Genomic DNA, 16,748 nt, shown 5'->3' on the forward strand with positions numbered 1-16,748 from the left:
TATAAGTATTGAATGATCTCTGAAGGAAACACATAGCAAGCTATGTAATGGTCCATTTTCAGTTCTGGTCTGTGTTCGTACATCCTGTCAATATTTTGAATAAGGTTTTGACTAGCTCAAAGGAATCTCGGGCTGTCAAGGTCATGAGCTTTGCCATGCAAGATTCTGTGTTCTTCTGACCAGATCACTTTTATATCACCGTGCTTACTTCCTTGTGCGATGCTGAAGCATTTTCTCTTTCTCTTTTTGTGAGTGCTTAGCCCTATACTTCCTGTCAATGAAAGAATGCCTCGTTCCTTCCTCACTGCCATAAAGTTCCTGTAAATCATTCTACTTAATAGAGCAAAGTACCATTGTCCTTACTGGGCTATATGTGGGAAATCAGTTCCAAGAGATGCCATGGATCCCAAACTTGCAGCTGCTTAATTCTTTGTAGTAATCTATGCACATCATCTATGGCTTTCTTAGGATGCTTGCAATATAAATACTGTGTAAATAAATTTACACAGTATTTTAGAGATACTAAATAAATTTACACAGTGTTTAGAGAATAATGGACAAGGAAAAATATCTGTTCAGTATAAATGGTTTGTTTTCTAAGTGATTTTAATCTGCAGTTGGCTGAATCTATGAATGTTGAAACCATGGATATCGAGGGCATTGGTGAATGCATTCCTTGACATTTGTTTGTTCATTTTCTTTAGGTAGGGGCTATGCGTTGGTTATCTTTAAAGGAATATAGTACAGTGTGATGATTCTACAGTGGGTCTGCAGATCCCTGGGGACCCTTCAGAAATCTGTGGCATTAGACTATGTTCAGGACCATTTGAAGATGCTATTGTACCTCCTTTTATTGTGCAGGTGTTTGCATTTACTCTGCAGAAGCATTGGCGAGCACCATTGATGCTTTAGTATTAGTCAAGGAAGGCTATGGCTTCAGCTATATAGGTGATCAGGTCGTTACCATAGTCCTCACTGCTACAAGATCTCAAGATCTCAGTTTGACAAAGGACTTGGCTTGCTTTCTTCCCTGTCTAGACTAGTGGCTGATACATAATAGGAGGCGAGACATTCCCCCACATACTATGGAGAGAATGAATGATTTTACTAGCTCTAACTCTTCTCCCTTCTTTTTCCCTTGTACCTTCTCCATTCCTATCCTTTTCCTAATTGCTCCGTACTATTATGTTTATATTTCTATGAAATGCTGTTGTTTGAAGAACATTTATTTACATCTGGTGTTACAGATGCAGATGGTCTGTGGATGTAGAATTAAATTCTTTTGTATAGAGTGTTGAATTTAGGTACTGCTTGTTAAAAACAGAAATTATAAAAGAATAAGAGCCAAATACAGATTTTTTTTTTCCTTCGGCTGATTTCGGTCGCTTACTTTGGCACTACCTGTTCTATTCTTCACTAGCCGCCCTGGCTGAGCGCACTGCCCATCAGAAATAGTCTCACTCGTGGCCTTTTATTGTTCCCTTCCTCTGCTTTGATGTGCAGTTGTGACAGGGATTTGTATGAGATTATTCTCACTTGTCTGTGTCTTTGACTCTGCAGAACCTTGCCTCCTGGAACCCTTCAAACCCTGAGTGCCTCCTGCTTGTGGTGAGGGAGCTTGTGCAGCAGTACCACCAGTTTCAGTGCAGCCGCCTCCGCGAGAGCTCACGCCTCATGTTCGAGTACCAGACGCTCCTGGAAGAGCCTCAGTATGGAGAGAATATGGAAATTTATGCTGGGAAGAAAAACAACTGGGTGAGTGCGGAGAGAGAGAGGACAGTTACTTAGTGATGAAATTAGAGACAAGAACCTGTCCCTGTAGAGTGAGCTCTAGTCGTTTCCTACAGATTGCTTAGGTCACGTGCGTACTTTCTCATAATGAGACTTAGTGGTTATCAGGTTTATTATTTGTAAAGACTATCAGGGGAGAAGTACGCACAATTTGATTTCACCCCACTCTCCTATGTTCAGAAGGCAGGGAGAGCCTGAGGACTGCCTGTGCTCTATTCCTCCATGTAAGTCCTAATGTGGGTGGCTGGCTGCCAGGCCACAGTTTAAGACACTGACAGATTCTACCTTCTACTGAAGGAGTGACTTCAGTGCCCCAACCAGTTAAGAAGGGTCAGCGACTCTGGATGCAGAAGGTTATATGGAGCCTTGTGTGTCCCACCCCCACCCCTTTTCTTAAAAGACAAGGCCTCATTGTATAGCTCAGAGTGGCCTCTAACTTGCTACAGCCCAGGTCAGCTTTAGAGTCAGAGTCTTTCATCTCTCCTTTCTGAGTGATGGGATCACAGGAGTGGCCACCATGTCCACGCTAGCTGCTGCTTAGAATTTCTTTGCATTGTGTGTTCATTTTGAGATGCAAAGCAGATGATAACCCTCCTTTGCCCAGGAACTTCATATAACTTCCCCTTCACTCCCACCCTCCACCAAGGTAAACGCTGCAGTCAATCTCCCCAGTAGTAACATGAACTCTAGATGCTGTAATTCCTCCCTCCCTCCCTCCTTCCCTCCCTCCCTCCCTTTTGCATCCTCTCACTTCGTCTTCTTGTCACTTCTACTCTTGTCACACTGGACTCTAGCCATGCTACACCTCTGCACCTTGCAAGCACCCTAAGCAAGCTCCTGCCCTAGGCACTTTGCATGAGTTTCTGCATCTGTTTTTTTTTTTTTTTTCCTCCTGGGAATGGTGAGCACCCTTCCTGCTTTAAATTTCTACTAATGCATTTCAACAATGTCCTGCCCCATTTTTTTAAAATTCATTTTTTGAGATATGTTTTATAAAGTTTATCTATTTTAATTGTATAATTCTATGATTATCAGTCATTTGGCTGATTTCCACAACCACCATCAGGATCTAGAATGGCTCTGACACCCTCCAGTAAGGTCCTTCGTATTCAAATGCCATTAGTCTTTTCCCTACTGTAGCCTAGGGGATCTCTAAATTTCTTTCTGTTGCTATAGATTTTATTTCTGAACATTTGAGATGACCACAACACATCCCTAATGTTCTGTGACTAGGTGCTTTCACTTAGCTGAATGTCTTTCAGATCTGTCTATGTTATACATGTTTCGGTACTTCGTTCTCTTTTATGGCTGGTTAATATTCCATTGGACAGATACACTATGCCTTGTCCTTCTAGTCACTGATGACATTTCAGTGTTTCGTTTGTTTTTTTTTATCTTTTCACATGTAGGAACTATCCTGTTGCAATCATTCATATGTAAGCCTTTATTATCCTTGTTCTTAAAGTTCAGTTCTGTTTCTCTTCCCCAATATTATTCTGCTCTTTTTAAAAGGTATCTTTTTAGTAGATCATTTATATGTTAGTGTGTAAGATATCCACTCCAGCATGCAGTATCTGAACATAATAATGTTTACTGTCATAGTTTTTGTTTGTTAGGCATCTGGATAGAGCACCTTCTAGACTGCATTGAAGTGTTGGCCAGTGCTTTAGTCTCCTCAGCAGTCCACTGGAAAGAGTTTTAGTGTATGTCCATTTGTATGGCTGATGGGAAGGAAGGTGCTGTTCTCTGTGGGCTACTGATCCCAGGGCCTCAGTTGGTACTAGCTGGTGGCTGGAAGCTGCCTCCCATTCTCTGCCTCTTCCCCTATAGAGCCTCTACACAGTGGGCCTTCTAAGCTGGCAGGGGCCTAGCTACAGCAAACAAGCAGTAGAGATGGAGAGAATGTGTGAGCAGAAACTTGTCTTTTACAACCCAGTCTCTCAGGTGATGCCCATCACTTTTATTGTCTGTTAGATACAGCCCCCATCCAGGGAGGAACTAATACCTGTAAGTGTGAACACCAGGATGGTTGTGTACCACCTTAGGAAGCCTGCCATGCTTAATTAACACTTGCTTGTCTTTTCCTATTGGAATGTCAAGTTTCAGGGCACGGCTTCACATACCCCACACTGGGAACAGTGGCATCTGCATCATTGGTGTTCTGCGAGTGTTTGTTCTAGTGACACATAGAACAAGGTTAGGTATTCTTCTCTTGCTGATTTTATGAGATTTCATCAAGCCCTTCTTTTCTTAAATTCAATATGATCTCCCTTGGGGTTTTTAACTTTTTACTAAGGGATGTGATTTCCAAAGTCATACAAATGAGCAATATGTTTAAAAAAATTTCTAACAAGTCTTCCTGTTTGAACAGTTCAAAGTTTTTCCTTTTACTTTTTTCATTTTCATATATATGTATATGTATATATACACATGTACATATATATGCGCATGTGTATGTATGTATGTATTGTGTGTGTGTGTGTGTGTGTGTATACACACCATGATATTCATGTGGTGGCCAGAGGACAGCTAGTGGGAGTTGATTCTTTCCTATCAGATGGGATTTGAAGATTGAACTCAGGTTTTGAGGCTTGGCAGAAAGGGCCTTTATCCACTAATGATCCTTAATTATCTTGCCAGTCCTACAAGAAAATTTAAAAAGAAACCTCCTAATATTTATTAATTGCTATGTATGTATGTACATGTCTTTGGGGCTGTCTGTGCCATGGACTGTGTGTGCAAGGTAGACAACAACCTGCAGGAGTTGGCTCTCTCCTTTCAGCATGTGGGTTCCTGGGTTTGAACTCAGGTCCTCACTTTAGCTACTGAGCCATCCTACCAGCCTTGGTTTTTATTTTGGAGTCATTATATTGCAGTATATAAGACATATGATGCTGAATTTACCACCTCCATCTTAGGTATATAGTTTAATCAAGTACAATGGCATTGTTGGGCAGCATATATGTAGAACTTTTTCATCTTGCAAAATCCAAACTGGGTCTGTATTAGTGACCACTTCATCTTTCTCCTAGCCTGTCTACTTTCTGTTTCAATGGCTTTACTTCACTTAGCTGCTTCATATAATGTAATTGTACAGCCTGTGTCCTAGTGTGGCTATCTTATTTCATTTAGATATATTGTTTTACAAGTTCATCATGACCGGATGGTGGTGGTGCACACCTTTAGTCCCAGTACTCGGGAGGCAAAGGCAGATTTTGTGAGTTTGAGTCCAGCTTGGTCTACAAAGCAAATTCCTGGACAGCCTTGCTATATAGGAAAACACTGTCTCAAAAAAAAAAAAAAAAAAAAGAAAAAAGAAAGTTCATCCATGTTGTACATAGCATGTGATGGTTTCCTTTTTTATTAAGGCTGCATACTATTCCATGTGCACAGCACATTTTGTTTAATTCCTTAGTGAAGCTCGCCTTGCTCTACTTTTTAGCTAATGCTATAGTGAACGTCTCAGCACCATTAAGATCCTGCTGTGGATTCGTTAGTGTGTATGTAAAGTTGGGAATTCTATTTTCATTTGTTTATGGATATAAACAAATTTATATCCATTTTTGGATATAATAACAATATTCTGTTTCACACCTCTATCAGCAATGCATTGTAGTTCAAGTTTTAAACCATTGACTATTGACTCATATGGCTACTAAGATGAATTTAGTTCACCTTTTGTCTTTAGAGGACTTAATTGTCCTCTCAGAAAAAGATGTTAGATTTAATCTGTCTGGCCTTCTTGTTGAGTTTTTGTTATGCTCAATGTTGGAAGGCTAATTTTAAAATGGGAATTACTGTTCAGTTATAGTTTTATGGTTTTGTTTCTCACATCCTTTTGTGTGTGTTTGTGCTCATGTGTCTGTGTGTATATTCATGCATGTGGGAATCTATATTTGTGTGTATGTGCGTGCGTGCAGTTGTATGTGTTTCACTGTGTGTGTGCATGTGGAGGCCAGAGGCATGTTGTTTTTAGATGTTATCCACTTTTTTGTTTGAGACAGAGTCTCTTACTGATCTGGAAGTCACTAAATAGGCTAGACCAGCTGCCTAATGAGCTCCTGGGATTTGCTTGTCTCTGCTTCCCAGCAGTGGGATTACAAACACACACACACACACACACACACACACACACACACACACACACACACACACACGCTGGTTTTTATTGTTTTGTTTTTGTTTTTTTAACCTTGGTTCTGAGGATTGAGTTCATATCCTTACATATCCTTATACTTGCAAGGCAAGCACTTTGTCACTGAGCTATCTCCCTTAGCCGTCTTCCTTTTAATATATAGTCTGAATTGAAATATGATCCAGTTTTATGGCACCTTTTACAGTTTCAGGATCTTTACCTTTTCTTGAGTTGTTCTTCACCTGGAAGTGTAAAAAGCAGATGTTGCTGATGATTTTTTCAGAATATCCCTGCCTGATGTCACTGACTTATGGATGATATGTGCTATTGCTGTGGTCAACCCCTGTACTCTAGTTGGAGTGGCTCTGATTCTTTGATACTCTGTCACTTGTAGTATTAAGGTGAGCAAAGCATCTGGGACTCCTAACAGGTAGAAGTAGTTATATGTAAGCTACAGTAGATAAGGCCGAGGGACTCAGAGGAGGGAGACTATAGAAAGAAACATATATGGACAGGAGTTAGCATCCAAACAAGCAATACATAGGTGAGCCTTGAGGGATGGGCAAGTCAGAACTCAGCACAGGGGCTCAGGGATGTACTGAAGGACAGCATGCTCATACAACCACTGCTAGCCCAGGGAGCTAGAAGATTAACAAGGTCTCTGTAAGGTACAAAGGAGTTTGATTCTGAATCAAAATGTTTCAAGTCAAGAACTATATTAACTTGTTATTGTTGCTTTGAACTCACTGTGATCTTGGGAACTTAAGCAACCTAGGCATGCTCTCCTACAGTCCCAGGGTTCTGCAGTGAGAATGGTCTGTCTGCTCTAAGATCAAGGAATGAACAACAGTATGCCTGGAGGAGGCTCACAGGGAAGAGCTGGCAAGGCTCCACTCAGACATGGTCTTTGAGAAGTCATAGGATTTCTCATGTCAAATCATGGGATGTCACGAATGAATTGGACTCCTCTTCCTTACTTTTTTTTTGTATATGTGTATGTGTGTGTGGTATGTATGTAGAAATGCACATGCATACGTGTACATATGCATAAGGACAAAGATTGATTGATGTGGGGTGTCTTCACCTTGTTTATCAAGGCAGGGTATCTTGCTAAACTCCAGATTTTCCATGTCAGCTGGTCTGAGGAGTTTGCTCTGGGGATTCCCTGAGCATGCCCTCCAGCATCTTGAGGGATATCATGAGGCTTTTCCTTCAAACCTGTGTCACACAGGCACATGTTTCTGTTTTCCTGAGAACATGGAGCTTGATCTGTGCTGTCTTGAGATTGAGTTTCCACTATTCTTTACATCCCAGGAAGCTGCTCTACACTTAGCTTCTGTTTCGCCCTTGCTTTAAAATAGATATGAATGAATTATGACTATTGAACACAACTTAATACATCTTAAGAATACCTTTTAGAGTATGAAAATCTAATAAGACTAACCTTGGCTGTCTTTTTCACATGTGCTGTCTGTTTGTATTGTTGCCAAAGAACAGTGTCCACAACCTCCAGACTAGATGATTGTCAGTCTTAAGAATCACTCCTACCACATTGTCATAGATGAGGTTAGAGTCACCTTTTGCAGTTCCTAGCCTTTATCTTCTCTGAGTGGCACTAGTCAGTCTCAGATGAAAGCTTATTTGTGGACAAGGAAACATTCCCTAAGACAGGAAGGAGGATTCCCCGACACAGAACGACCCAATTGGAATCTGTTCAGCACAAGATGTCCACCCGTCACTTCTGCTGTGAAGCCTAGGCCCAGGAAATTGCCCAACTCCAGTCTTGTCAGCTGGAGCCACTGCCAACATCCTCTCACTTAAAAAGTGGGGGCCACATATTCATGGCTGATGCTGGGGACAGTGCCATTTGAGGCAGTTGGCAGGAAGGCTAATATTTTCACAGTCATAGATCAGATAGTTTTCTGTGTCTGTCCAAGAGGAGGTCTGACCAGGGACTGATGAAAAAAATTCACTTGGCAGCAACTAAATGTCTCATTCACAGCTTATAAGAAGGAGTGCTGTAGAAGTTATTTCTGATAACACAACAGTGATCGAAAATCAAATATAAAGACAGTTATTGAGTATGGTTGAGCAGTGATTTTGTGTGTGTGTGTGTGTGTGCATGCGTGAATTTTCATCTTCATAGGGTGTCTTTAACTCTAGTTACACAAAGACATGTTTTAGATTGCTGTTTGCTCAGTTTCATGAAGGAAGAGTGGTTTATAGGAGACTCAGTATCAGCTAACAGCAGGATTCTTTTTTTTTATTTATTTTATATAACCAAGTCCATTTAAATGAAAACAAACATTTATAGACAATATTTGGAAATTTGGGCGTTGTTCTTTCCAAACTACTTCCTGCTGGTAAGGGGCGCTGTCAGGGGGGATTCGAAGAAGATTCAGAAATCCTGGCTATAGTCTGCTTTGTCCAGCTGTTTTGAATGTAGGATCATCTGGTACTCTGTTTCAGGGGGTCTGGCTTGATCAAACCACATTAGTCTGGAAGGAATCCACATCTTTTCATTTTCTGTGGAAACAAAAATAGAAATCCTTTTCCTCAGTGACTTGTCCTTGAACTTAAATTTTGGAGTCAAAGCATTTTTTTTTTTAAATTTAATTTATTATTTTACATGTCCCTCTCCCTCCCTCCCTCCCAACCTCCCTTACTCCCTTCCTCCCTCCCTCTTTCCCTCCCTTTTACCCTCTCTGCCCTCTCACATGCACTCTAAACACCCTCCCATCCCCCCACCCCAATTCCATATGTAGGGGAATGCCATCCAGTAGGGGTCATGTAGGTCTGACAGTTCATGTGAAGTAGGGACTAGGGCTTCTCTCCTGTCTCTAGATTAAGGCAGTTATCCCTCCATGGGGGAATGTGTTCACAAAGTCCTTTTGTGCTCCAGGAATACATCCTGGCTCCACTGTCTGAGGTCCCTTAGATTGCTCAGTCCTTCTGGCTGAGACCCATATTCAGGGGGGCCTGAATCAGTCCCATGCTGGCTTCCCAGTTATCAGTCTGGTGGCCCTTAGCTCCTCCTTGTTCAGGTAAGCTGTCTCTATGTGTTTCTGCCGCCTGGTCTTGTCCTATCCTTCTGCTTCTGAGTTCTACTTCGACTCAGTGTTTATGTATGGGTGTTTGCTCCTGTTTCCAACAGGCATTAGTTGAGGGCTCCATGGAGAAGTTAGTTGTTGCTCTCACTCTCCGGGAAGGGCATTTATGGTAGCCTTTCCACGGAAGCTCAAATTGTTATTTGGCAGCAGTCTTGTAGTTCTCTAGACCTTTCTTTTTGTTCAATTTTATTTTCAAACCAATATTGGCTCCCTCTTTTATGTTCTCTCTCTCTCTCTCTCTGCCTCTCTCTCTCTCTCTCTGCCCCCCCCCCTCCTGTCTTCTATTCCTAACCAGGCTCAATCTTCCTGGTCCCACATGTTTTCCTTAACAGCAGGATTCTTTAGCCTTAATTCACATAATTCCCAGTGCTTTAGAGGTATGTGCGGAGCTTCCTGTGCTCTTGCTTACTGTTTCTGTGGTTCTGGGGGTGAATATGGGGCCTGTACTTCACATTCTAAACCATCCTTTTGCTGCAGTGCTGCATCTCCAGCCTCAGTTCTCTTTATTCCCTCCGGGCCTAAGAAGTGTGCAGTGTGTGCTGGACCCAGCAGCACACTACTAAAGATGGAACTGAGAGAAGATGAGCATGGCTCCTGTGCAGCGATGGCGTGTGAATTTATAAAGCATTCCATATCTGTAAATGTCACAGTGAATCCATTAGTTTGTATAATTAATATGTGCGATAAAAGGTCTTTTTAGAAAGAAGGTATGGAGTCCTAGTCTCTACTCCAAATGACTTGACAGATTTAGATGACCCCTCTTGGAGGGCATCACCTTACATGTGGAGTGTGGGGGGGAGGTAGTTGTGGGGACATGAGAGGGTGAGAGAGAGAAAAAAAAGAAAGGAAGAAAGAAGGTATGGTAGGCTTGGAAGTTGAAGATCATAAATAACTTCCTCTTTCCCAGCAGAGCAAATTTCCTTTCTATCACAAGTCTATTTCATGATGACTTTAGTTTTGTTCCTTAGCCCATTGCAGATAAACTCAAATTCATATTGGTCTTTATCTGTGACTTTAGTATGTCAGTCAGCCCCTTGACAACCAGCACACATGTATGTCAATTCTAGGAACACCATTTTTGAGAAAGGATAAAGTATTGGAGAAGTTTTTTTTTTGGGGGGGGTCTAAAATAGTTGGTGGAATAAAAATAATTGTATAAACTAAGAGGGCAAAAAGCTAAAATGTAGAATGTGGACTAAAATAGCTTGTAGTTCACTTGAGTCCAAGTGCTAAATATGTAATTATTTTTTGTTACCTTATATGGACAAGAGTTCTTATAATTTTTAAAATCCCACATTTTATTTTTTCTGTTTGTTTTTAAAATGCACCTGTATGTATATACAGATACATTCGTACACACAAGCCATCAGATCTAACAAGTTAAATACTTTGAAATTACCATTTAAACTAGAGACTAGCATTTTGCACTAGCTGATAGGTCTTTGTCTATTGCTAGGTAGTTTGCCTTTATAAATTGGAAATGAAGAATATAGAGGTCAAATTTTCTTGGAATCCCATGACACATTTTAAAGTTCTGTCACCAAATGATATAAGAAGTATTATTCCTCAGCTGGGCATTAGTGGCTTATGCCTTTAATCCCAGCACTTGGGGGGCAGAGACTCTGTGAGTTTGAAGCCTGTCTGGTCTGCAGAGTCAGTTCCAGGACATGCTCCAAAACAATACAGAGAAACCCTGTCTCGAAAAACAAACAAACAAAAAAGTATTATTCCTCATGCTTGCAGTGGTCGCTTTTGTATCCATGGTTTCCATGAGTATTATATATCCACCAGAGGTTAGAAATTGCTCACACTATGCAGAGCGTTTTTGTGTACAGGTCAGTCTCCTGCATATTTGCCCGTGCAGTCCTGAACATTTTGCTCTTCCCTGTTTTAGGTACCCACCATTGCTTTTCTGGGTACTTTGCCCTCTTGTTCAGTTGTTCCTTTGTCAACTCACTCTGTTAAGGGTTTGAGGATTTTAAACACGATGCATCATGATCTATCTACAGTGTGTTTGGAAGAAAATGCCCTGCAGCTGAAAAGATATGAAACAGTCAGAGGCAATGGCAGTGTCTAGCCTAGAGGTCATGTAGCTCCCTCCGGGTGGTAGCAGGTGCCAGAGGATGTGAGAAGTGACTGTGTTCTTTATGTGTTTCCACTCTGACTGAGAAGTAAGAGGGAAAGCTAGACATCGGGGTGATTGTGGATTTGTTGTTGTTCTGAAAGGATAGTAAAATGTCTGTCTTTTGAAATGGGTAATAAATATCAAGGAAAACACACAAAAGTAGTGCATTTTCATAGTGTTGGAGAAATAAATTTAAATTAGGAAAATGTCTGGAGTGGAGCTAGGGCACTTGAGAGCCATTGGTGTATAAATATTATTTAAGGTCGTGAGCTTCTATGAGGTCTGCTGTGGAGTGTAGCCAAGCCAAGAGTTCTTGGAATTAAGCCCAGGCATATTCCACTGTTTTGAGGTTGAGGAGATTAGACATGAGGCCAAGTAGAGTAGCAAAGACCCTGGAAGCTAAGTGAATTATGTTCTAAGAAACAAGTGATTGGCCCTGCCAGAGTACTGCTGATAAGACACCAAGATGAAGACAGAAGTGACCATGGGGTTTGGCAATGGTGACCTTGCAAGAGCTGTTTTGGTGGAGTGATGGGGGAAGAAAGGTTGATGAGAGAGAAAAACAAAAGAGGAAATAGACTCCTTCCTGGGGAGGATGATTTTATAACATAGAACAAAGAATAAGATGGGAGCTTAACAAGGAAGTGAGACAAAAGAAGGCTTCCTTTAAGGTGATGCTTGAATACAGATGGGAGCGAGCAGAGAGGGAACCAGCTTTATAGGAGAAAGAGGACAGTGTCAATTGGGAGCGTGGGTTCTTGGCTGAGCACCGTCTACAGTACCAGGGGACCTACTGTTTTTTTTTTTCCCTCACTCTCAGTATCCAACAGGCTAGTAGCTTTCTTATAAAACCCCACTTAACACTGTAGACTTAGATGGGGCACTAGCCTTACTTCTTCCAAAGTATGATTCCCCTCCCTGACAGTTCCAGTATGCCTTGACCCAAAGAGCCACTGTTAAATAGGACATTAGCTTTAGAGTCTTCTAGGAGCTAAACACCAGAAGTCTTGGGCTGCAATAGAAGGGAAAGCTGCTCTAGGATCTCACCACCCTTCCTTCAGCAATCACCTTGAGGTGTTAGCAGTTCATTGTGTGGCCCTTAGGTATGTGCCCATATTGGGCTGTGAGTAGCTACCCACTTAACTTTTGAGAATCAGGCTTGTGCCTCACCTTTGGCATTCCTGGTGTGCAGGGTCTCTGTCTCTCTTGCTTACCTCATCTTTGCCATGGGACACTCCTCATTTCTCCCCTTTCTGTTACAAGGTTGGGCTTTCAAAGGTGGAGAAATGCTCCATCGTTAGCCATAGATGGATGCAAGGTACATGTTATAAGTGGTATGGAGAGCTCTTAGCTGGGCAGAGGGCTGTTAGCACCGTTAACTTCTGAGCTAAGGTTTGTCTTTCTGTCTCCATTTCTAAAGTTTCAAGTCAGAGTTTTATGAGGGGAGAAGCCTGAGGCCAGTTGTTAGTATGTTTGCAGAAGGGAGTGGTGACATCTGTGGAACCATCTGTAAAAGGTGTGCTTGGCTTGTGTGTGGCTCATCCATTCATCCCTAAAAATTACTTGTAGGTGTTTTCTGTGCCTACAGCTATGATTTATGATTTGGAATTTATGTGGTTGAATTTTTGAAGTGTTGAAAGGCAGAAAAGATACTAGGAGCCTTGACGTAATCACAATATGAAAAAATAGAGAGATACTTTTTTTTTTTTTAAATGTTTGCTGTTTGAGAACTTGGTATAATGTGTTTAGATCATATTCACCTCTCCTCCAACTCCTCTCAGATTCATCCCTCTTCCATATCTACCCAGCTTTGTGGTTCTTCTTTTGTCCCTCCTACAAATTAAGTCTGAATTATGCTACCTTTGTGTTCTTGGGTATGTAGCCTTCTACTGGAGGGTGGTAGACTTACCAGGAGAAAGAAAAGTAAAGAAAACTGGCTCTAGGGAAATGTTTAGAGATCTACAAGGATGACTCCAACTAACAATCTAAGCAATAGTGGAGAGGCTGCCTAAATTATGGGCTTCCCCCATAATGAGATTGATGCCTACCTTATATGCCTTCCTAGAGCTTTCATCCGGTAGCTGATGGAAGCAGAAGCAGACATCCACAGCTAAACACTGAGCTGAACTCTTGGAAGCCAGTTGCAGAGGGAGGAGTGATGAGCAAAGGGGTCAAGACCAGGCTGGAGAAACCCACAGAATCAGCTGATCTGAACAAGGGGGAGTTTCTCAGTCTGATAGCTGAGAAACCAGCATAGGACTGACCCAGATTCCCTGAATGTGGATGTTAGTCGGAAGGACTGGGCAGTCTATGAGGCCTGTGGTAGTGGATCAGTATTTATCCCTAGTATACGAATGGACTTTGGTAGCCCATTCCACATTGAGGATACTCCCTCAGCCTGGGCCCTGCTCTAAATGATATGACAGACTTTGAAGACTCCCCAGGGGAGGGCAGGAGGGTGTGGGAACTGGAATTGATATGTAAAACAAGCTTATTTCTAATTTAAATAAAAATTATATAAAAAATAAAAATCAATCTTTAAAAAATGATCATCTTTCATTTAAAAAGGAATAAAAATCTGTTACTCGTTACTAAAAAACACACACACACACACAGAGAGATAGAGATAGAGAGAGAGAGAGAGAGAGAGAGAGAGAGAGAGAGAGAGAGAGACTGAAACTTAGTCCCATTAGCTCTTTCAGTAGCTTTCATTGCCAATAGCTGCTTGACTAAAGGTTGGACTTCATCCCCACCTCCTCTCTCCGTATCGGACTTGGTTTGGCTTTAGCTTGCCATAACCACTGTAAATTCATGTGTAGCTGTCATATTGTATCCAGAAGACACTGTTTCCTTGTGGTCATCCATCACCTCAGGTTCTTACATGAATTCTACCTCCTTTTCTGCAATGATCCATGATCCCCAGGAGGAGGGGATAATGGTATAGATGTCTTGTTTAGGGCTGGTCATTCTAACATCTTTTACATCTTTTAGATTTTAGATCTTTGGACCTGGACCAGGTGTGGGTCTCTTTGTTACTTACACAAGCTTCTCTGATGAAAGATGCATTAATTGCATTAATCTGTGTTCCTAAGCCAAGTGGGTAGGCTAGAGTAAGAACCATTTTTTAAAGTAGTTTTTAGATCATATGTGCTTTTTGTTGTTCATTTTGTAAAGCATGTTGTGTTGGAATTTCTTGTGTTCGAATCCCCCACACTGTATGCTTGCAGTGAGAGAGGGTGGAAGACTTAGGGCCCCATTCGCTCAACCAGTAGCTTTGCTGCCTTTTCATGGGCTCCTTGGAACCCCTAGGTCACTGAACAGTCTGCTTAGAAAAAGGGCTTGCCTAGCATACGTGAAGCTCTGGGTTTGTTCACTGGCAAAACGCAGGTGCATACACAGCAAGTTAATTAATTAATTAGTTATTATTTATAGTTTAAGTGTTTTGAATTTCTAATTCTATGGATCTTTCTTACATAGATTGTAGAGGAAATTACTGAAAACATTAGTTGATAATAATATTACAGAACTTTCAAGAGATTAGAAATTTACCTGTGTTTACATTGTTGTATCGTTTTACACAAGTGGGTTTGATCTTTGTGTGGACTTCCACACTACTACAGTGGGTGTCAACATACAAGATGGTAAGTCCTAGAGTCAGTGAGGTGGTATGAGTGCTTAGTAAAGAACATGACTCTAAGGAATAAGTTGGTCTCTTTCTGTGTCAGTGAAAAATAATATTCATGTATTCTTTTCACAGTTGAAAAAAATTCAGTACTACTTTAAAATTTTGCATTAAGATGCAGAATTTTGATGTTAAAGCTGTGCTGTTTTAATAGTTTAAGAATTCTTTGTAACCCTCTCCTACTTTTCTGACCTTTTTTTCTGCCCTATGTTAGGAAATTTTTGTTGTTTGCTATTGAAATAGTTGAGTGCCCCTTCCGCCCCCATTGTAGATGTTACTTCTCAACATCTTCTTCTCATGAGATGTTACTTCTCAACTGTTTTATATTTAATTTTTTTTCCTTACAGACTGGTGAATTTTCAGCTCGTTTCCTATTGAAGTTACCAGTAGATTTCAGCAACATTCCCACATACCTTCTCAAGGTAAAAACATACAATTATCAGTATAACTGGTTTGTTCACATTTTGTTATGATGATGAGTTCTAATAAGTCACTTACTGCAGATTGGAATTCTGTTTCCATTGCTAATGTAGTAGTTGATTATACATTAGTAATATAAGTAGATTACACTCAGGAAAATCATTTTTATTTAATACTCTTACTGGGATAAAAGACTCAGAGAACTTGTCCAAGGTATGTGCATATTAAACATGCTCACCAAGGGGGTTTCATCTTCTTTATGTCAGCAGCTTAACTCAGGTACCTTCAAAGTTGGGGCTTTCCCAGAGACTTATAATCTAGCTAGACCAGTATACATGTCGTTCTCCATTGTGGGACAGAGGCCTCGGGAGCAACTGTTTGGGAAGAAGTACATGCTTTGTAGACAAAGGGTAGGCTCCAGAAGACTAGTTTGTAGTAGTGAAAGAAACCAGATAGATAAAAGAGCAAGGTCAGAGAAGGAAAGGCCAAGGTTTGTCTCAGATAAGGATTTGAGTTGTAATTTAAGATTTGGCTGGCTTCCCTCAGCTCTTGTTTCAAACTATGCTTATTTAATTTCAGTCTAATCTTAGAAAATTTTTGTCTTCTTAATTTGAAAGCTAATGGTATTTGTCTTCTTAATCAGAGAGCTAATGGTATTTGTAACTGTTGAGCGAAGAGACAGGAACCAAGCACAACTCTCCCAACATTATAGAAATCCATCATATCAGCCAGAACTCTTGAGCATGGTAGGGAGTTTGCTTTGGGAGAATATAAACTAGAGCAATAGAAGAGACTGGGGAGGCTGGGTGGTGCTGACACACGACTTAAATCCTAGCACATAGGAGGTAGAGGCAGGTAGATTTCTGTGAGTACATTGTCAGCCTAGTCTATAGTGAGTTCCAGGACAGCCAAAGGCTGTATAATGAGATTTTCTCATAAACAAACACCTAGGAAACTTTTTGTTATTATTTCCTTTTTCTTTATATCATTTTATTTCCTTTCCTCTTTTCTTTTTGTGATTATAATATGATTACAATATTTCTCTTTCCCATTTCTTCCTCCAAACCCTCTCATATACCCTCCCCCATTCTCCTTCAAATTTATTGTCCTTTTTAAAATAATTGTTATTGTATGCACACACACACACTCTCTCTCTCCTAAATATTACATGTGTAATCCATATAATGCTCCTTGTATGTATGTTTTCATTGCTGTTTGGCACCAGACAGTCAACTGATATCCTCTTCTCTGGAGAATGTCACCTTTCTTGTTCCCAACTTTCCTCAGTTTCCTACAGTTGTTTGAGTAGTGTTAAGGCCTCATGAGATTTTTGTCTTCTAGTAGTATCAGAAGCTACACCCCAATGTTCTTTTCTGATTTTTTGAGACAGGATCTCCTTGCATAACACTGGCTGACCTAGAACTCAATATGTATAGATCAGTGTGGCTTTGAACTCAGAAAGATCTGCCTGCCTCTGCCTTCTGA

The 16,748-nt window shown here is 40.9% G+C and overlaps 1 protein-coding gene and 1 non-coding gene across 2 annotated transcripts in view; both read left to right on the forward strand.

The window, feature by feature from the left end:
- Babam2 (BRISC and BRCA1 A complex member 2) overlaps window positions 1-16,748 on the forward strand; it is a 384,291-nt gene that overhangs the window by 127,683 nt on the left and 239,860 nt on the right. The window contains exons 5-6 of the mRNA XM_051181825.1: window positions 1,561-1,755; window positions 15,191-15,265. Of these exons, the coding sequence (XP_051037782.1) occupies window positions 1,561-1,755; window positions 15,191-15,265 (270 nt within the window). The remainder of the gene's footprint in view (window positions 1-1,560; window positions 1,756-15,190; window positions 15,266-16,748) is intronic.
- LOC127220178 (U6 spliceosomal RNA) lies at window positions 9,574-9,675 on the forward strand. The gene has a single exon (XR_007834355.1). It is a non-coding gene; the product is annotated as a U6 spliceosomal RNA (small nuclear RNA).

This window comes from Phodopus roborovskii, unplaced genomic scaffold (genome assembly GCF_943737965.1).
Source record: "Phodopus roborovskii unplaced genomic scaffold, PHOROB, whole genome shotgun sequence".
NCBI classification, from domain to species: Eukaryota; Metazoa; Chordata; class Mammalia; order Rodentia; family Cricetidae; genus Phodopus; species Phodopus roborovskii.